Source organism: Arvicanthis niloticus, chromosome 10 (genome assembly GCF_011762505.2).
Source record: "Arvicanthis niloticus isolate mArvNil1 chromosome 10, mArvNil1.pat.X, whole genome shotgun sequence".
NCBI lineage: Eukaryota > Metazoa > Chordata > Mammalia > Rodentia > Muridae > Arvicanthis > Arvicanthis niloticus.
Window position 1 is genome coordinate 6,026,406 of NC_047667.1, and position 22,751 is coordinate 6,049,156.

Below are 22,751 nucleotides of genomic sequence, written 5' to 3' on the forward strand. Positions count from 1 at the left end.
AATGAATGGAAAAATATTTTTTTACTTTTATTGGATATTATATTTACATTTCAGATTTTATCCCCTTACCCCATTCCCCTCACCACCCAGGAACCTCCTATCCCATCCCCCCTCCTCATGCTTCTATGAGCATGTGCCCCCACCTACCCCCTCCACCCCCACTCGGTGTTCAGCCTTCATGGGACCAAGGATCTCCTCTCCCACCTATGCCCAACAAGGCCATCCTCCCCTACATATACAGCTGGAGTCATGGGTCCTTCGCTATGTGCTTCCAGGCTGGTGGTTTAGACCCTGGGGAGCTCTGGTTGGTTGGTATTGTTGCTCTCCTCATGGGGCCACAAACTCTTTCAGCTCCTTCAGTCTTCTCTCTAACTCCTCCATTGAGAACCCCTAGATTAGATCAGTGGTTAGCTGTGAACATCTGCCTCTGAATATGTCAGACTCTGGCAAACCTCTAAGGAGACAGCTATATCAGGCTCTTGTCAGCATGCACTTCCTGACAACCACATCAGCGTCTACCTTTGGTGACTGACTGCACATGGGATGGATACCCAGGTGGAATGGTCTCCAGACGGCCCCTCCTTCAGTTTCTGTCCCACACTTTGTCTTCATATTTGCTTCCTTGAATATTTTGTTACTCCTTTTAAGCAAGACTGAGGCATCCACACTTGGTCTTCCTTCTTCATGAGCTTCATGTGGTCTGTGAGTGGAATCTTGGCTATTTCAAGCTTTTGGGCTAATATCCACTTATCAATGAGTAAATACCATGTGTGTTCTTTTGTGATTGGGTTACCTCACTCAGGATGTTATTTTCCAGTTCCATTTATTTACCTACAAATTTCTCGAATTCGTTATTTTTAATAGCTGAGTAATACTGCATTGTGTAAATGTACCACATTTTTTGTATCCTTTCCTTTGTTGAAGGACATCTGGGTTCTTTCCAGCTTCTGGCTATTATAAATAAGGCTGTGTTGAACATAGTGGAGCATATGTGCTTGTTATATGTTTGAGCATCTTCTGGGTATATGCCCAGAAGTGGCATATCTGGGTCCTCAGGTAATGCTATGTCTAATTTTCTGAGCAACTGCCAGACTGATTTCCAGAGTGGTTGTACCAGCTTGCAATCCCACCAACAATGGAGGAGTGTTCCTCTTTCTCCACATCCTCACCAACATCTACTGTGACCTGAGTTTTTTTTTTATTTTAGCCATTCTGACTTGTGTGAGGTGATATCTCAGGGTTGTTTTGATGTGCATTTCCCTGATGACTAAGGATGTTGAGCATTTCTTAAGGTGCTTCTCGGCCATTTGAGTTTCCTCAGTTGAGAATTCTTTGTTTAGCTCCGTACCCCCTATTTTTTAATAGGGTTATTTGGCTGTCTGGAATCTAATTTCTTGAGTTTGTTTTCTTTACTGTGTATATTTTCTGTAAACTAACAGAAACAATGTATCATGGATATAGTAAAGAATAAAATATCTGTTGGGAATACTGCTTCTGCTTTGCAAGACAAGATGATAGTAACTATCCTCTCACTTATTGATGAGGAATCAAGTTTTCCATATTGCTTGGAAATATCACATTTCCTAGGATTCTCTTCTCTCTTATATCTCTAACTCTTTCCTCTTGTTCTTCTCTGACCTCTCTCTCTCTGTCTCAGTCTCCCCCCACATACACCTCCCTTTTTCTCTTCCTTCTGTGCCATTCTCTTTTCTCTCTCTCTCTCTTCTTTACTATCTCTTCTATGTCTCCTCATCTGCCCCTCTCCACCTCTTCGCTTCATTGCATGTACAATGTTATAGGACAACACAATCTCCCAAACCATAACATTGTCTCTTTATCTCTCTTCTCATTAGTCAGATAGATTTTTTCTTATGAATTATAAAATGTTTTAAATATTTCTTACTATAATGGGGCTATATCCTGTTTATTACTTTTCCTTGTGCTTTTAATTCTAAGCATTATTCTGTGATCAACCCAGACATCTAACATTAAAATGTAACTTTGTTCCTAAACTTTGTAGGGGTGTATGTGTGTGTGTGTGTGTGTGTGTGTGTGTATGTGTGTGTGTATGTATGTATGTATGTATGTATGTATGTATGTATGTATGTGTTTATGTGTGTGTTTGTGCAACATGTCTGGACACACCATAGCATGCCTGTGGAAGTTAGAGCACAACTTTCAGTAGTTGTTTGCTTTACAACTTGAAACAGGGTCTCTTCTGATTTAGCTGCTGCAGTGTTACTCCAGAGTAGCCAGCTGCTGAGTGTCTGGATGTTTTTCCTAGCCTGGACTACCATCTGTTCATAGTAGTGCAGGGAACACAGGTATAGGCTACCTCAGTTGGATTAGTTTTTTATTGCTGTTTTTGACTGTTTGTTGGTTTTAACAAGGGTTCTAGGAATTAAGCTTTGGTTGCTTGATTTTACCCACTAGCATCTCCTGGCCCTTGTGTGTACAACATTCTCATTACTGACTACATCTTTCACAGTCAATTATAATTCTTGCACTTTGTAATCATATTTTGTTCTTAATAATGGTTATGCTAACAGTTTCATTATGCTCATTCTTAATTCATAGGGCATTTGGTATTATTTTAATCTTTTATATTTATAAATAACAGTTGTGAAAACAATGTTATGCATGTAACCTCTTTGCTACTTTGGATTTCATTGTGGGCGAATGAATCTGCTTTGTTTCTCACCTTTTTTATGCCTATATCTTCTCTGCTGCTGTGCTTCAGATAAATATAAGGATATTGATTATTCTTCTTTGCTCTTTGTGTTTTTGTAAATTACTATTTTATTTAGTATTAAAAGTTTTAATAAAGATATGAAAATGTTTTTTAAAGTGAGTTCTTAAGAGGCAAGCAATTATAGATCTTTTAAAATGGGCTAATAAGTACCTTTCAAAGGAGTTATCAAGTGGCATCTGTAATTACCAAAGCTGCTTGGCTCACAAATACAAATCTAGAGAAATGTACTTACTTCTCTTACATTCCTCCTTGTAACCAATTGTTCACTTCTATTTCTTCTATTTAATAAAGTTCAGTTTTGGAGGAATCCCAGTACCAAGCAAACCTGGGACCTTTTTAAAGAAAAACTTCCATGGCTGTATTGAAAACCTTTACTACAATGGAGTGAACATAATTGACTTGGCTAAAAGGCGCAAACATCAGATCTACTCAGTGGTAAGTCACTGACTCTGTTAATTGGTGGTTTGTAGACTTTGATTAAGTCTTGCTTCTGGTACTCACACTGGGTTTATCTTACTCATTTAGAATTTTCACCATCAAAAGCTGGGTATGTAGTTAACTTGAAGAGTGCCTGCCTTAGCATGCATGAAATTCGGGATTCCATCCCTACTACAACATAAAAACAGGTGTGTTAGTTAATTTTCTCACTGGCCAGATGAGAAGCAATTTAAAGTAGGTAGGCCATATTCTGGCTCATAGTATGAAAGAATATATTTCATTCGGGCAGAGAAGTCATTGCAGCAATATAACTAGGAGCCTGGCTGGTTACATCCCATTAGCATTTAAGAAGCAGAGTGAACAGAACTTGTACCTAGGCATAAAAGTTCCAGGCCATCTGCCAGTGACCAACTTACAGTAAAGTCCTGCCTCCACATGGTTTCACAACCTTTGCAAGTAGGAATTTCTCCTGAATACTAATAATTCATACATGTGAGTCTTTGTGGAGTATTTCATATTCAACCTACAACTGGCACGGTGTGGCACACTTGTAATCTCATCACGTGAGAGGTAAAAGTAGCAGATCATGATTTTAAATCATGCTCTTTTATATAGCAAATCTGAGACAAAAGCCCTGTCTTAAAAATTAAAAATGAAAAATCAATTCTCATTGTGCTACATGCCGACTCTGTCATGGAAAAGATCTAACTAAGAAGGAGCAACTGCTGTCACTTCATTGGTAAAGCCAGGTACAGACATTCAGATAATGCTGCTTTATTGGCAGTGGAGAAGATTTGACATCTATACAGACTAATATGGGCTTTCTTTACAATTTCCAAGAAGTGCAATGAAAGCACAGGCCCTGGTGAATTCCATAGCTAGGACATTATATGTCTAATGATTGGTATATTCAGTAGAATATTTTAAATGATATTTTACTGTTAGTATCTTAGGGGACCCTTGTGCATCGCTTATAATCACAGTGGATTAAAAGACTTTCTCTAATTTACTAACATCTATGTTCCCTAACACACCTTGAGTTATATGAGGAGTCTTAAACAAACTAGCCTTCAATATTCCCTCCTCCCACAAATTGATGGGGTCTCTCTCTACACTCCCTTTCAAATTTCTAGCCCCTTTTTTATAGTTATTATTAAACACACACACACACACACACACACACACACAAACTGAGTCCATTTATTGCTGTTTGTATGCATATCTTTTTAGGCTGATTTTTTGAGAATAGACAACTTATGAAGGGGATTGTCCCTGGAGAAGACTCTCTCTCAGCAGCCATTAATTTTCTATAGCTCTTCATCTTTTAATATTTTCTCATGCACATTGGCATGTCAACTGCTGTTGTCACTATGCAGGCTTTGTTAAGGCCACTGTATTGTGGAAATTGATGGGTGCAGCTTCACTGACAAATGCAGAAGACACAATCACTTATTACATATATATTACATATACATATATATGTACATATATGTAATATATATGTATGTATATGTATGTACATATGATATATATGTAGTCTATATGTATATATATTATACACACATATATATGTCTTGAATATGTTGTATAGGGACTCAATAATAATATGTATGCTTCCAGATATAATTAAGCATTTGTATATTTCTTCCAATTCTCAGAGTGTTTGGTATGACCACATGTTGAGTTCTGTTTAGTACTATTTGTTCAAGGTATAGGGGCCTGTTTGCCATGTAGTAGCATTCTCTTTCTCTGGTGGTAACCTTGCTCCACAGTCTACTTTACCTGCAGTAATGTTGACATATGAGCCCTCTTTTTCTTTTATTTCATTATATATTTGTTTGTGTTGAGATACGTGTTCTCTATGAAGGTCTGGCTGTCCAGAAATGTGTTCTGCAGATCAGGCTTGTTTTAAACTCAGAGATCTGCTTCCTTAGTTTCTCAAGTGCTGAGATTAAAGGTGTGTGCCACCCCCTACAGACAAGTTCATCTCAATTTCCGCATTCTATAGTGTTTATTACCATTGTTTTTCTTTTAAATTGTCTGTATCATTGTTTTTGTTGACAACAAATACTTGTATAATGAATTTTAATCCATTCAAAACTTTACTGAGAATACTTGGGTCATTTACATTTAATGCAGTTATTGGTATGTAAAACCTTAAATATCTATCTATAGTTCTTGCTTTCTATTTGTTCTGTTGTTCTACTTTTTTTGCTTTACTTTATAAAATAATATGTGTGTGGAGTGAATTTTAGAATTTCATTTTGGTGTGTCCATGTATCTTTGCATAGTTTTTGTGTGTGCTTTTTGAAGAGTTATAGTGTATGTATATATTCTCATAGCCTAATGTTTTTTATTATTTTATCAATTTAATTGAAATATAAAAAGGCTACCTCTTTTTAAATTTGTCTACCCTTCACTTGTGATGATTTAATTGTGTTAATTATTATTCTCCTTCTTAGTAATTAGAAACTTATCAGTTGGTTTTGTCTTTGGGTTAAACTCCCAAAATAATTTGTAGTATTTAAAACAAAAGGATGTATGTATGTATGTATGTATGTATGTATGTATTATTAATTTTGTAGGAAAGCCAAGAGAGTGTAATATTAGGCACAAGGAAGGACATATGACTAATAAAAGAGGGATAAATATAATGTTCCCTGCCCAGATTTCAACTTTGCCCATGGTTTTAGTTGGTCTGCTTTTTCCAGACATGGGTGTGAAAATTCAACTTTCTTTTTATTCAAGTAGCATAGCAAGAACCAGTGTTGCAAAACAATATAATATGCTAGGCCATGAAGCCAGTGACTACGGAGAAAGCTGCACTTTCTCTGTACTGCCACTGATTGCTAGCCAGGACTCGTCACTGAGCACATTTCTCATAATGGCCCATTTAGATTTGTTTTAACATTTGTTTTCATGCAAGGGTTTTTTTTTTTACCTTAAAAATTATACAATTACACTTTTTTCTTTAAAGTTATATAAAATCATTCTAATACAGTTTAATATATGTTGTATACATATTTATATAGCACTACTATACAACAAAATAAGTTTTATTTTAAAAATATATTGTATCTTTTTTTTCTTTATTCTCTTAGATCTCCATTTTGTTTCTCTCTATTTGGATACTTCCTTTTAACAGCACTTTTTGGAGTACATATGAATATAGCACATTTTCTTATCCTTTTGTTTTTAACCTGGGAGTACTGTGATTGACTTCTTGATATAAAGTACGAGTGGTTAGCTCTTTTTACTAAGCTTATGGAAATGTTGACTTCCTTTCCTCTTCTCTCAGTGACAAATGCATTGCACCAGGTTGATTTTTTCTGTGTGTATTATGTTATATCATGATTATCTTTGATATTAGAAGCTTGAGTGCAATGTGACATGATTTGGGCGTTTTTGGCACTTTCTGTTTGAGTTCTTCTCAGTTCCTTGAATGAACATTTTACTGTGTTTCAACAGCTCTGTGTCATTTTTTGTGGGAAGCTTACTGACCTCATTTGTTTAGGTGCTAGTGTGTGTGTGTGTGTGTGTGTGTGTGTGTGTGTGTGTGTGTGTGTGCATGTAACTTTTATTTATGTGTATGTTCTGCCAGAGTGGAGAACATGTCTTTAGGTAATCACTGAGCTCCAAAGACAGCATGGGATCTCCAGGAGCCAGCGTTATAGGAACTTATATAATCTATTGCAACTAATATGGATGCTGGAAACTAATCTTGGATTTTCTAAAAAACGCCATATACACTCAAGCATTGAGCCATTTCTCCAACCTCTATCTGGGCACTTTTATATCTACAGTCTTGCATATCATAATTCTACCATCTTTTTATTACAGCTTGTCAAGTTACTTTAATTTATATGCTATTTAAACTAAATACTTCCAACCTTTAAAAATTTGATGTATTATTTGCAAATGCTAGTATAGGTTCATCAATATGTTATTCTATTCTTCTTATTCTTATTATACGCATGTTAGTTTTTTAAAATTTAATGGATCTCTCTCTCTCTCTCTCTCTCTCTCTCTCTCTCTCTCTCTCTCTCTCTCTCTGTGTGTGTGTGTGTGTGTGTGCACATGTGTGAGTGAACATGTGTGTTGTGCTTATGTGTATGCGCTGAGGCCAGAGGAGGATATTGTGTGCTCAATGATATTCAGTATTTTGCCTTGAGTCAAGTTCTCTCCACTGAACATAGGGCTGATTCGTAGCCAGCAAGTCCTGGTGATGCTCCTGTCTCCACTGCTGGGGGTACAGGTACATGGCCACACCCAGCTTTTTATGTGGATGTTGGAGTCTCAACCCACTGTATTTTTGGATTCTAAAACTTTCATTTGACCATTTTATATCTTTCATTTCCTTAATAGGGCTTTGTATTTGTTACTTGAACTTTCTGTTTTCTAAAGGACCACTTATATTTGACTTTTTGGGACAGTTTACAATATAAAGTCTGCTTTCAATTTGTTATATTCTAACATTTCCATCATCTCAGTGAAGACTACTATCAACAGTCTCTTTTGCAGATACTTTTTAGGAAAAACTGATATTTCATATTATACAAGTCATATTTAAACCTTCTATTTAAAATGTATTCCTTTGACTTGGTCTAAACAGAGAATGGGGAGGTTTAGTCTCAATAGCTCTATACATGTATAGAAACTCAGATTTACCTAGCCTTTGTCGAAACTGGGAGGTGAAATGCTACTTGCTCCTTCTAGACATGTAGGAGTTCAATATGCTCTTAGGTTTTTGCTTGTTACTATCTGGCTAGAATGGGTATAAAAATCTCATTGCTGCCCCATGTGTGACTCCTCCCTCCCACCTCCCACCACCACACACCGAAGACCTTCAGTGGAGACTCTGGGCTGCCCATATTACTAACAAACTCTAAAGTGAGGCCTCACTTTCCACAAAGCCTTATTGACACCACTCTGCAGTCAAAGGACACCTTCGTTTTTTCTCCGGAATGGTCTGCATGCCTAAATTATTAATTATGTCTTTATAATAACACAAGGAAACGACTGGTAATATCCATTCCGGATTAAATTCCTTGATTCCTGGGATTAGTTTTTCTGATATCAGTCTTAATTTTCCTTAGAGTTCTTCCCTGAAAGTTATGCTAACCAGACCATGGGATGTTTTGGTGCAAGTGGGCTGAGTAGAAATGGTGACATAGTTATTCTGTACTGTTTACTATTGATAGGTGTAGAGGGGAGAACTGATACGTCAATAAAGAAGAAACCAATTGCCTGGCAAAGATATAGAGGCTGGGTTTCCGGGTCCCAGGAGGAAGAGAGGACATAAAATAGGGAAAGAGGCTTTTCAGCCAGACTTTGGAGAGAGGAGCAAGGACACCCTGAAGGTCTGGGGGCTATTAGAGCTGGTGGAGGCCTCTGCCACCTGAAGAATCAAGATATAAGATAGCTGATGAGTTTAGGACAACAGACTCCATGCTCAGCAGTTGGAACATTAAATATTAAAGTTAATATTAATTTAAATTTAGTATTAATATTAAAATATTAAAGCTGTCTGGTGTTTTCTATCTGCTGTGACTGAGGTGGGCAGGAGAAAGCTGGCTGCTGGGGCAGTTGGTAGGTGGAATGCCAATGATAGCTCCAGGCATTCCCCAAAGGCGGAGAGTGAGAGGGTTGTTGGGCAGCCTAGCAGAGCCAGGTGGAGAAATGGACAGGATAGAAGTGACTTTGATAGATCCAGTTAAGTCATGAGGAATTTTGAGCATGGGGCAAGGAGACCAGGCAAGGAGCAAGCATACCTTTTAAAAATTACACTAAAGAGATAGAAACTTGTCTTAAAAATGTTTTGTGTTATGCTATCCCCTTTGTCAGCCAAAATATATCAGAGAGGATGTATGATGGTGTTAACAAGATCATAGTCCCTGATTTGTTCTGGGATACTGGGTAACAACACTTACCCATCAGTAGATCACACTTAAGATTTCTGAAAAAATTTTTATTTACTCATGACAATTTAGATTACCCATCTTACTTGAATAATCATTAGTTTTCCAATTTTATTGTTTATTGCTAATTATTAATTGTTAACACAAGGGTGACTCTGGTGATTTCAATGAGAATGATCTCCCTGTGGGGCCATATGTTTGAATTCTGGATTTCCAGTTGGTAGAACTTTTTGGAAAGACTTAGGCTGTATGGCCTTGTTGGAAGAGTTGAATCACTGGTGGCAGACTTTAATATTTTAAAAGACTCAGGCTATTCCAGTGCAGTCTCTCTGTCTCATGACTGTGGACCAAGATGTGAGCTGTTAACTGTTTTTTTGTTTCACTCTGACATCTGGTTATATTGGATCTGAGCCAAGAAGAGCCTATCTCTATACCTTATGTAAATTTTTTGTGCTCTCCAAGATTATATCCACAAAGGAAAGATCTATACACATCATTCTAGATAATATCTTCTGTTAGAAATTGAAAAGAAGCAACAGAGGATTATAAAAAGTTAACAAAAGTTTATCCATTTAGAGGTTATAGTTGCCTTGTACCTGTACAACTGTATGAGGGAGGAAGCTGGACTTACTTTTTCCATCAAGGCATGCCAACTGTCATAGCAGGCTCCAGTCGATCCTTGTCTTAATGGACAGATTGCATGGGTAAAAGTGTGGCCTGATTTCTGGAGGAGGCAGAGGAGGCTAGAGGGCTATGGCTTTTCATCTTTAATGAAAATGTATGCTAAATTCAGTCACTAAATAAGCAGAATAACTGAAAGTGAGATGTGATTGAATGAGGAAGACAATGTAGGTTTCTCAGTGTCAGCAACCTCTATATTATTCCCTTCATGAATGAATCCTGAGTCAAAATGTTAACAAATGTATGGCAGTCTTTATACTAACTACAGTGTTTACCGTTTACCATATTGCCTGAAACATCTCTATTCCATTTCAGTTCTCAGGGCTTAATTGGTAGAGTAGTAATTATGAGGCACTGACAACAATTTAGTGCTAATGCACATGGGAAGAATGATTCAATCTAAGAATACAATTTTATTGTGCAGATTTAAAAAAAATCTTAACTTTTGCCTTTATGATATAAAGAAACACACATTATTTTTCTTCCAAATTGCTGCTATCTCCTTTATTAAATGAGAATTCATAGACATGGACACAATGCATGCATATATGGAAGCCTGGCCGATTTTTTTGACAGCCCTTCTGAGATATAGTGTTTCACACTGTTAAATACAAAAGTACAAATACTTTCATTCCTGTAATCCAAGCTTAAAGCTTAAAAATCCATCCCATAAAAACACCACATCTGCCTCAAAGACAACTTTCTCCAAGAAACACAAGTCCCTATGGTGTTGTTAAGAAAAAAGAGTAAGTTTCTGTTTTCTGTTTATTATTTATTTTTTAGTCCTCCTGCAGTTGTTGAGCCTCCAAAAGGTCAGGGTTCAGTGTGAGATTTACAGAATTAAGAAAGAATGCAGAGAGTGTTAGTTAGTGCACATCAATTACAAATTGTGGCTCAAAGTTCAAGGAAATTCTGGCCTCTCACTGTCCTACAGAGCACAAGCCTTTCTTGTAAGCTTCATTCAGGCAGTATTCCCCTTGCAATCCATCATTCCTTTATTATGGGACCTGTCTACTCCCTGAAGATTTAACAGCTGTTCTATGGGGATAATTCAATTTAGTCTTTATAGCTCCATTTGACTACAGGACAATCTTCCACATCCCAGAATGCAGTAAAACTAACAGCTTAAAGTAGACATAAAAAATACTTAGCTATTCTTCCCCAAATTCACAACCCTGTGCTAATACAGCTCCATATAATAAATAATCAGAAAGTAAATGGCCCATTGAAATATGTATGTGTAGTAGCTGTAATGTGATTATTATATACATAATATAGAAAGCATATTACCCTGATTGCTTCCTGAGCATGATTAATTTAAGCCTTGCACTGTCTAAAGAATGATGTTGTATTATAACATTTCTTTATGTGGGTGTAAGATTCCTTTTCTTTGACACAAGGAGAGAGACATGATTATTTGGTCATTGGCTGAAGTCCTATTCTCTTCATATAAGGCTTCAAATTATTGTTTTTTAAATGAACTAAGAGGTCAGCTCTGAAGGCATAGTTAAGTCAATAAACTGGTTTGCAATCACAGAGAGCAGAGTCACATCTTTATAACCCTCATAAGAAAGCAAAACAAACTGGACAAACAAACCAACAAACCACCCCCACCCAAAAAAAAAACAAAGTTATAACGGTCGCATGAGCCTGCAATCCAAGTGCTAGGAATATGAAAACAGGTAGATCCCTAGGGCTCAGTGACCAACTAGAGTTTCATGAAATTTATAGGACCCCACCCCCAAAAATGTTGACAGTACCTGAAGAATGGCTGTCTAGCTGGTTTTCTGGTCTACACAGTTGTATATATACATTATCACGCAAATACAGACACAACATGAGGAGCTCATGTTACTTCACTTGGTCTTTCATCAAAGAGGAGAAAAAGACAGCTAAGAACAGTGCAAGTTACAGAATCATTAGTGTAGCCATTGAGAGAGTGAAATCACTTGTGTGTGGCTGTCTCCATGTAGCTGAAGTAAAAACATTAGATGAATCCAGGACAATACTAAATACAATTTATGGCCATGTTATGTATATGGCTAATGTTACAGAAGAATACAACACAATGTGCCTTTCTGATTACCCTGGATGAGTCCTTTTAATCTTCTCAACCGGAGTTGTCATAAATATTTTTTTTAACACTATGGTGGGAAGTGTGAGCAGAGAGCCTCCAAAAATTTCTCAGTTGTGCAGTCTTAGGCAAGGGACTACAAACTTGTGCCCTCTAGTAAAAGATGGGAGAATTAGAGTATCTCCTTTCAAGTGTCAATGTGCAGGTTAAATTCTTTAACATGGCTTGTTTAATTCAGAGTTGATAGTGATTACCTTGAGTAGCCTGCAACCTAGGCTATTGAATAAAATATCTAGCAATCTATTCAGATGAAATTGGCATGTAAGCCAGTACTAGCCTGACATAATTTACAATGCAGGAATGGGGTTCTATATAGTTTCCATGCCTTTGACTGCATCTGAATGGTAGTTTATCCCTGAACTGTTTGATCCCCAAAGTGGCTTTAAATAGCCGTATTATTACAATCTCAACAATATCTTTGACATGGAGGAATTTAATGATCACTCCAATCTTGACTTGACTGAATGATTGACTCCTTTAAAACAAAAACATTTGGAATAGAAACATAGAAGATATTTTCTGGTAGATTTGAGTTAACTAGAGATAAAAGTGAGCAGACTGGGTATTTGTGAAGTTTGTCATTATTTGTCTGCACCTGTGTTGGCATGAAAATTACTAACATGTAGTTAGTTACTTTTGACGACTCTGCAGCAAAAAAACCAAAACAAAACAAAACAAAAAACAAAAAACCACCACCAACAAAAAAACCTGTCACTAAGATGTAAATATTCAAATGTATGGGAGCTTGCAGGAATCTGTGTATGTATCCATGCATAGAGACACACGTGATCATGTAAACACACATACAGAGAGAGAGAGAGAGGGATGGAGGGAGAGAGAGAGAGAGAGAGAGAGAGAGAGAGAGAGAGAGAGAGAGAGAAACACAAAGACACATAGTCAGACACAGACACATAAAGACACACTCATACAGCACACACATCTTAGGGACAGTAACCATTGGCTTTCTGTCTTATGACTCAGACACTCATCAATGTTGCTCAGAAATAGCTCCCTTCTGTCTAGTGAAGGCTATAATCTCTTCATCCTGTCCCCAGGATTGTATTTCATCTGAGTGTGCTCTGTAATAAATGATACCTTCTCTTGATGATGGCTGTCTTTCTCTGCCATTTGACCCTTCTGATGTTCACATTGCCTGCCTCTCAGCTATGTGCTTCTCAGACCCTGGGAAAAATGATTTCTAAGTTGGATATTTCCTGAGCCTCATTTACTTCCTTTCTTTGGCAAATTCAGATGAAATAGTTCAAGGTCAGATGAAGAATAATGCGACTGAAAGTTAAATAATAATAAAATAAATGAACAGTGGGATGGCCATTATATTAATTCATTTTGGCAGCTACAATGAAATTTTTATAAAGCAGGTGGCCTATAAACAATTGCAATTTATTTCTGACAGTTGTGCAGGCTGGAAGCTGGGATCTCAGATTGCAGCATGTTGAATACTGGGATGGTTGGCTTGTGGGCTGATGATATTCCACTTCTAACTATGTCTTCATAGGGTGGACAGTCTAATCAAGATCTAGTCACCTCCTAGAAGGCCTCCTTCTTAAACTCATCACTTCAGTGTTTCAAGATGCCTTAGGGTCAATGCCTTTGGACTCTGGTAGTCCTAATAAGTCAAGTTCAGGAATCTATTCTCAATAAGCTAATTATGTTCAATAAACAAGGTTTTTAAAAGTAATAAAAATGCCGAGGAAGGAGAATTATTCAATGTTGACACATTAGAAACAGGAACAAAAAAGACCAGTTGTCCCTAAGTCCACAATATGGATACTGACATGGGGTTTAGATATAAATAATAGGCAAGAGATGTGCATAGCTATGTGGTCCTGAACAATGTGTAGTCCTGCCCATCACTGATCCATCATTATCTGTGCTCCAGCCTCTCCCACACAGGGGTCTGGTAATTTATCAATGAGATCCCTTCCTAGGAGACAGATTCCCACTCTGACTATGGCTACGTGTCTGTCTTTTCCTTATTGAGTCTTAGAAAATTTCAGTTTCTTACGATCCCTCTTAAATAATCTGATGACCAAATGGAGGAACACAAAGTCTAAAGTCTTGCTTTTAAGGACAACGTTTTACTTAATATATTTTCAATAACATCCACATGTTCATTAAAAGTTTAAAATGTGTTTAAATATTACTTAAACATTACATAGTTCATCTTTATTACATTAAGTATCAAGTGGTTAAAGTTTGAGTTGTTTAGATTTCTACTTCCAAAAGAAAAGTTGAAAGAACTAATAAGATTTAAAATAATTTTTCTGAAACTTAAATAGTTGAATGAAAGTTGAAATTATTGGTCACAGATTTTTGTTGTTGTTTCTTTTAGTATTTTAAATAAAAATTTTTTTGTATAGCCCAACCAGCCTGAATTCTTCTTTCTGAACATCCTTAGGCTAGTATTAGACAAGCAGACATTAAAGATTTTACTAAACCTATATGGTTTAAAGTCTGCATAAATTCAAGACCTAGCCCACAGAGCATAGGGAAGCCTGTGCAACCTGCCACATGTACATGGTACAGTCTGGTCATTTGGAAATTTAGATTAAATTAAAGAAGTAGCGATAAGGCAGGAATTATAATACATGTACTTGAGCAGTGGAGGCAAGGAGATCAAGAGGTCAAAGATCCTTGGCTACATAGTGAGTAAGAAACCAACCTGGGCTTCATGGTTGCCTGTTGAAAATAAAGAAAAAACAGAGAGAGGAGGAAAAGAGACAGAGAAAAGGATATAAAGGAAAGAAAGTTAGGAGCATAGATATATAGAGAGATTGGGATTAGCTCAGTTTCTGATATTGTAAGGCTCGGGAAGCCCCCAAAGGGGACCCCACTCGAGTCACAGGATGGCGCGCACCCAAAGGACACACGGAAGACCAACTTGCTGCAAGAACATGAGGTAGTTTAATGGCGGAACGTTCCGGGCCGACACGTGTCTCAATGTGGGAGACAGGGGCATCGACCTTGTGGCTCCAGGGTTTAGGGTTAATATAAGCTCGGGGTGGGGAAAAGGAGAAACTTTCGCGCGGTGCACATGATTGGTTGTTTTCCAATTTTTGAACGTCTGGCCAAACCGGTCCATGGGGGCAGGGAGCAGTTCCTGCAGGCAGATGTTTATCTCTTATCTTCATTCCTGGGATGCCTAGGTAGCCCATTGTCCTGTAACTCTGCATTCTTTGTTTACGGATTAACTGGCCTCTGGTTGGCAAACCAGAGGGGCAACTTTAGCTATTCAGGCTAGGGAAAAAGAATCTATAATTCATGGGACCCATAAAATTTTCTTTTAATATTTTTTCTCCTAAATATCTGAGCACATTTCTTCTTCATTCCTCCCCCTGAAGGAATAGCAGACATGGCCATTTCCTTTGGAGACATGTGTTACAGAGAGCTAGCTTAAAAAGACAGAATGACAGGTTGGGACTACCACAGAGACAGGAAACAGAGAAACAGGAGACTGATGGACTTGGGGCCAGATTGATGCGCTTGCCCCTGATATATTTGTGAGAGGCAGGCTTAGAGCAGCCATTACTGTACATACTTTGTATGAAAGGATAGATTATAGTCAGGGTTAGAGAATGCCAATAATGTGGAGCAGAAGACTCTTGCCATTCACAGCTTCTTTATTATCTTCTTAAAAGCATGATACCATCAGGTTTTTTTTTATTATTATTACATATCATTTTTTCTTGAGGTCACAAATGACTTTAACATCCAAGTTCAGGGATAACAAAACATTCACAAATACATTTATGCAAGACTGGGCAGATCTACAAATAACAGTGCTCAGGTGGATATTAAGCTATGAAGCATTTCAGAAATGGCCATTGTTGTTAGCTAATTACTTAAGAAATCTATCCAGGGCAGGTTTTGAGGGGAAAGAGCATGGAGCAGAATCTTTGCCTCTGGTAAAAACTAAGGAAAGTGGTAGCAACATGTAGGATATTTAACTCCTAAAACACCTTCATCTTCTGACACATAGTTGCCAGACTCATCCCCCTGACTGAAGGTGAAGGCTGAGAATCCTGTCTTTGAGAACTACATGATGTTCAAGAAACACATCTCACTCTTTCCCACAGTTGTTGTGCTCTTCTTATGTGAGTTGAAGTTTCTGGCCTGGGCTCTAAGGAGCGAGTGTCTTCCAGACAATTCCAGGCAGAAAGAAAGGTTGTCTAAGCAGGGATATAGCATATACAACATTCCAAGACAGGAAGAGAAGCAAGATGTTTAGGACTAATGAAATGCTTGGTGAGTATAGGGCCTTGCTGCACAGGCTGACATCCTGGGATTCACGCAGTGGAATGAGAACTAAAACCCGAGTGTCTACTCTGACCTTCATATGTCTGCTTCCCATGGCAAATAAACAACTGTTTGATGATGCTGAAAAGCCTAGAAAGTCACTGGAAAAAACACAATATAACCTTTAGGACATAGGATAGTGTACAGAGAGTGAGGCATCATGACTGATGTAGCCTCTGTGGCCTGATCTCCAGACTCAAGTTCAGACTTCACTAAGAACAGGTGGTTCACAGGCAAACATACAGTACACAAGTGCAAAATACTAGTTTTCTGAGGAACCTGACTCTAGTAAACAGAAAGAGCTGTGACTAGGAGATAGTTTGGTTTGTAAATTCTTGACTTGCCAGCCTGGGGACATGAGTTTGATTTCCAGAGACACACAAAAGCTGGGTGTTGTGGAATGTGTCTGTAACCTCAGTACACCTACAATGAGATGGGAGGCTGAGACAAGAGATTCATCTAGAAGCTTAAAGGCCAGCTATCCTGGTGTATATAGTACAACAGAAATAATTAAAGAGACCCTACCTCAAACAAAGCAGGAAAAAATTGACTCTCACAATTTGCCCTTTGACCTCCATATATGATGTGTAGCACATACAAGACAGCCCTCACATACACACATGCATATCAGACATATATACATATACAGTGTATTCATAGTAATAGCAAGACATAGAGGCATGTTCTGACAACCTCAGTACTGAGGAGTAAAATGCAATCTGTTTTCATAGGCTAGCTGGCCATCATCAGTCTAGCCTAACTGGTAAAAGAAGCTATTTCACACAACCAGGAAAACAACAATTAAAGAATGTTGTGATAGGTTGATCTCTGGCCTCTTCATGCATATGTGTATACACATGTGCATGTACACCAACTTCTTCACATGTTATATACACAAACACTCATATTGATACACACACACACACACACACACACGCACACACAAAAGGAAGCACAAATAGAATGGGAAGTTGTAAACTAAATATACAGAGCCACCGGGCTTCCTACTGAGTAGCAAAGAGGGAGGTAAGAAACTTTTCTTATTCTCAACAGTGGTCCATGAGACTCAAAAGTATCAAATTCTAATAATCAAGTGGCTGACCAAAGAAGAAAATTTAAGGTGTTGAACTACATTTTTAAAAGTTCAGCAAAGAAGGGAGACTTTGACACTGAAACTCAGAAAATCAGTGTCTTATCTCCTTTTATTTGAAATATTTATTTAAAATCTTAAGATCTGGCTAACCATTGCTGAACTATTGATAAAACACAGATTCTGAGAGAACAGTAGGCACAGCATTATCTTGCTGTGTCCCTGCTGGTGCGCCCAATAAACTAGTGGGTAACTCAAAACACGTGGTTGTGTACATAGTCTCAGCTAAGCTCTGGGAGATAAAAACCGAGACAGAAAGTCATGAATATAGAAAAGTATCAGGTCTACCAGGGGTGTGAGGCAAGTAAGCGGAGTAGGGTTACAAGAATATATTATCTACATGTATAAAATCACAAAGTCATTAATAAAAATTGATTAAAAACCTAGAAAACTGAATACCTAACAGACAAAAGTACAAGAACAAAGGGAGGCATTATATATTCATGATTTCACATGTTACCTGGACACAGTCTTTGAAAACATAACATAATATATAACAAACCAACACTCAAATACAGGTCTAAGATCATATGATTAAGAGTCCTGAGATTATCTAACTTTTTCAGAATAAATGTGCATTTAAGCAATGGGGAAACTATAGTTGCTCTCATTAATGAGCCCCCATAATTTAGCACATTAAGAGAACTTATTGGTGAAATTTCCACACCCTCTGTAGGTGTGCTTGTTTAGGAAAAATCCAAATGGCTCACTTCTTCAGATGCACACAAAAATCTCCTCACATTGCACCTAATTTTTTTTTTTTTTTTTTTTTTTTCTATGTGGCTTACCTTCCTTCTCCCAAAACATGTTATTCCTGGACAGTTCTGTCCATATTTTCTCTAAGACTGCAGCAGCTCAATCATTCCTGTAAGTCAGCTCAAAAACTACTATTAAAATAATACGAATTTAAACTTTAAAAGTAACTGATTGGGACTGTGGAGATGTCTCAGAAGGAAAGTGCTTGTACAAGATTGGAGACCAAAGTTACATCCCTAGAACCAATCTGTGTGAAGCTAGGTGGGTAACCATCCATGTGTAGTCCCAGTGTTCCAGAAGAGTGGTGGAAGGCAGAAATGGGAAAATACAAGGGCTTGGGTCCTAGCTAGCCAGATAAACACAGTAGTGAACAGCAAAAGAGAACCTGTTACCAATGAGGTGAAAGGCCGTTCGTTATCTGACATCCATATGCACCATGATATGCATATACCCACACTTTGACATTCATATACACATGTTCACACATTATAGGCACACATAACAAATACATACATTCTCTTCCCACTCCCTCTCACACACACACAGAGGATGTGTAAAAAACTAAGAGATTGCTTGATCTAATTCAAAAGTAAACCTGGGATCAAAATCATGGTTGAATGGACTAATGTTCATCTCCATAATTCACATTTAATGTTGACTCCAAAAGTCTCATATCCTAATATATTTTGGAAGTAGGACATCCTCTGAATCCCAACTTATATTGTCAATTACATGTGCCACACCATGGGTGCTTATAAATACAAGTTGTCTGCATTGAACAAGGATACATTCTGTATTTTCAAATCTGCTCTGCCTTATTCTTAGCAACCATTCCAGTGAGTGAAAGATCAGACAGCCCCAGAAGACACCTCTAGTTTTCTAGACAGATTTTGTTGAATAGTTCAAGTATTCTATAAACAAGAACAAAATAACACTCTAATATGCAGCAACATAGAATAATTTTTTCATAGGCCCTCAACAAAGAAGAAAGCAAGAAACTTTGTCAGATTTTTAACAGTTTGTTGGTTGCCAAAACACAGCGAGACTAAGAGACATACATTTAAGAACAAAACAAAACCATGGTTTTACCCACTGTTTATATATGGTATTTGGCAATCTATTTTGTATGTTCAGAACTACTGGCTTGTGAGTTGATATTTTTATAGTCTTAATAGCTATGATGGGAGGGAGCTTGTTGCCATGGTTCCTAAACATGTTAATATGCCACGGCTCACATTGCTCAATAAAGTCTGAAAAATCATAAAGAACTTCTCTGCCACAGTTCATTCAACAGTCAGAATATTGGTTTTTAATGTAAAACAGTGAGTTTTCATGAAAAGATTAATTTCATTTTATTTTGTATGAATGGGTATTTTTACTGCATCTATGTTTGTGCATCATCCCATTGAAGACAAAAGAGAGGTGATCAACCAGTTTTCTTAACCACAGAGCCATTGGTGGAGTAACTCAGTAAGCCTTGAAATTACTAATACTTATTTTACACAAAATATTATTGCTTATTCATTGTATAGAAAATCATTACTTGCATTTTCATCAAGTAGATAATCAACCACACATGACAGACATTGACTTTCCAATTTCCTCTTCAAATGTATGTTAGTATGTGTGTGTGTGGTGTGTATGTGTATGTGTCTTGGTATACATGGATGAGTGTGAATGTGTATATGAAGACCAGACGAGTGTCCTCCTTTATCAATCTCCACACTTTTTGTGTTTAGGTCTGTCACTAAGACTAGAGTTTATCATTTCAACTAGACTGGGTAGCTACCAAACTCCTAGGACCCTCCTGATTCTGCTAATCCAGTGTTGTGAAACACATAAACATTCAGCTTTAATGTCAATGGTGGGTATCTGAAATCAGATCTTCATTCTTGTCCATGAAGCACTTACCCACTAAACCATTTCCTTTGGTCTTGAATTTTATTTATAGAAGACTGTTTTTTAGTAGTTCCTTCTTTTTTCCTACTAAATATGCAGTTAGGAAATGTAAATGTCTAGAAATTAGAATCTAGATTACCCTAGAGATTAGAAATTTAGATATTTAAAGATAATTTAGTATTTCTCGGTTTTTCTATATATTTCAATACTGGAAATAATCTAATTAAATACTCAACTCTTTTAAATTTTGTTTTGCAGTTGAGAAAAATGATACTATTCACATAAAGTAACTTGTCTAAAATATATACGTGTAGGAATACACAACAGAACCAAGTTTTTATCACTGGTCTCTCAATTCTATTACAATTTAGTTCTTTTTTTATTAGATATTTTATATACACTTCAGATGCCATCCCCTTTCCCCATTCCCCCCCCTTAGAAAACCCCTATCCCATGCCCCCTTTTTCTTTTTGCACATATACATTTTTTAAAAAATGTTAGTCATAGGCTTTATAAGTTTGGTATTGCTCAATGAGAGGTGTAACCCACTACCCAACCTAGATATATCAACTATCTTTGACTGGTAGAGATACATGAACATCTGCCTCCCTGTCTCCCCCCTCTTTCTCTCTTTCATCACACGACTAATTGACTAAAGTTGGGAGTTGAACCAGGGCCCCACAAGTGCTAGATCTACCACTGAGCTATATACCTGGTCGTTTTCTTAGTCTTTCTGACTCCAGGCCTGAGCTTAATTTCTGTGGAATGATTTATACAAATTTTACATTCTGTTCTGATCAGTATTTTAAAAATATGAATTAAATAAAACCATATCATATAATGGTTATTGGCAGGTGTTCAAATAACATTCTTTTGTAAGATGAGAAAGGAATAACCTAACTTCCCAGGGAAGAAATAAATCCACTTCAATTAGGTGTTGCACCATCCATACTTAGGCAAATTGATATTGTAATGGTTAGAGAAAGATATGCTTGCAGGATCTGAATCATTTCTTAGAGAAATAGCTTCCTGTCTGACACTGGAACATTAAATGAACAGTATACAACAGTATACAGCAGTAAGAGATCTATGGGACTGAAGAGACTGCAGAGATGCATAGCTGTTTCAAGAGAGTGCCTGCTTTGAAAGAATGAAGAAGAGCATGGTACCCATAATCTATATAAAAAGATGACTGTGGCAGTGCCCACTTGTAATCCTAGTGCTGGGAGCAGGACTTATGACAGCAGGCAGGATCTCTGTGGTTAAGACCTGGCCAGTGAGACAAACCTGTTCTAAAGTCAAGGTGGGTGGCTTTTAAAGAATGACACAAAAGCTTATGCACTGGCATTCTTACATGAATGCTTACAAACACATGCACACACATATATGAACACACATATTCATGAACACACACAAATACATGAACATGTTCACTAATACACATGCAGAGATATGTAAGTATACAAGTGTGAACACACATACATACACACACATGAACACATACAAGTATACAAATACATAGATATATACAAGCAATGACATATAAATACAGATATGCAAATACACAAATATACACATATATATGAACATACACAAGCATGCACACATATTATATTGTGTGCTTTCCTCAAATATCACTATTTCACATAGTAAAATAACTTATCACATGCACACACAAACATTTACTTAACTCTGTGATGTTAGATGTAGTTTTATTTTACTATAAATAATAATGTCAAGTTTATAAATTTTCATTAAATAAAGGATTATTTTTTTAGAACAAATTTCTAGAACTGAGAGGGTTGTGTCAAAAAGAGTATTAATATTTTGAAATTCCTTAACATATATTCTCAAGTAGCATTATTCTGTTTGATAACAGAAATTAAAAGGACAGAGAATTGAAAAGACAGACAGGTTTAACCTTATTTATATCTTACAGAAGCATCATAAGGTAGGAGTCCTGTTTCTGTATGTGTTTTATAACATCAGCTAAATACATTCAACATAAATTCACAAAGAACTATCCTGAATAAAGTTGCTTTTGTTAATTTTCAAATATAAAATGAAGTTTCTTTAAGCTTAACCATGCCCCCATTTTTAAGTCTCTCATACCACATTCAAATCGCAAAATTTTGCTTTGAGTATATCGTCTTACAGTGAGGTCAAAATTACATGAAAATAGTAAACACATTCATGGTAAGTTTGTTCTCTGTGCCCACAAAATAATACAAAATTTAGGCTCTAATGAAAGATGTCCATAGTGAGGGAATCAGAATCCAAAGTCAGAGCTATGGTAAAAATTTTGAAATAGCAAAAAGGTAACATAAAAAAAAATGAGCCACAGGACTATGAACCTAGCTCAGGGTGTGATGTTCTTGCCACACACCCATGAAGACCTGAGGTCAGAACATAGTACCCATGTAAAAATCATGGCATGGTGGCACCAGCCTGGAATGGCAGATCTTGGGGCATAGAGACAAGAGGACACTGGGGCTTCTTAGCCAGGGATTCTCACTTAATTGCTAAGCTCAAGGTTCTTTGACAGACTTAGTCTAAAAAACTTAGGTTGAGTACTAGCAAGATGGTTTTGTGCATAAAGGAACTTCCCATCTGAGTTCTCTTTTTTTTAAATTGAATATTTTCTTTATTTACATTTCAAATGTTATCCCCTTTCCTGGACCCTCAAGAAATTCTTAGGTAAATGGA

At 37.1% G+C, this 22,751-nt stretch overlaps 1 protein-coding gene across 1 annotated transcript in view; it reads left to right on the forward strand.

Annotated features, from left to right (window-relative positions):
• The window catches only part of LOC117716146 (contactin-associated protein like 5-1), an 838,779-nt gene that overhangs the window by 407,011 nt on the left and 409,017 nt on the right, over window positions 1–22,751 (forward strand). The window contains exon 7 of the mRNA XM_034513074.2: window positions 3,044–3,187. Within this exon, the coding sequence (XP_034368965.1) occupies window positions 3,044–3,187 (144 nt within the window). The remainder of the gene's footprint in view (window positions 1–3,043; window positions 3,188–22,751) is intronic.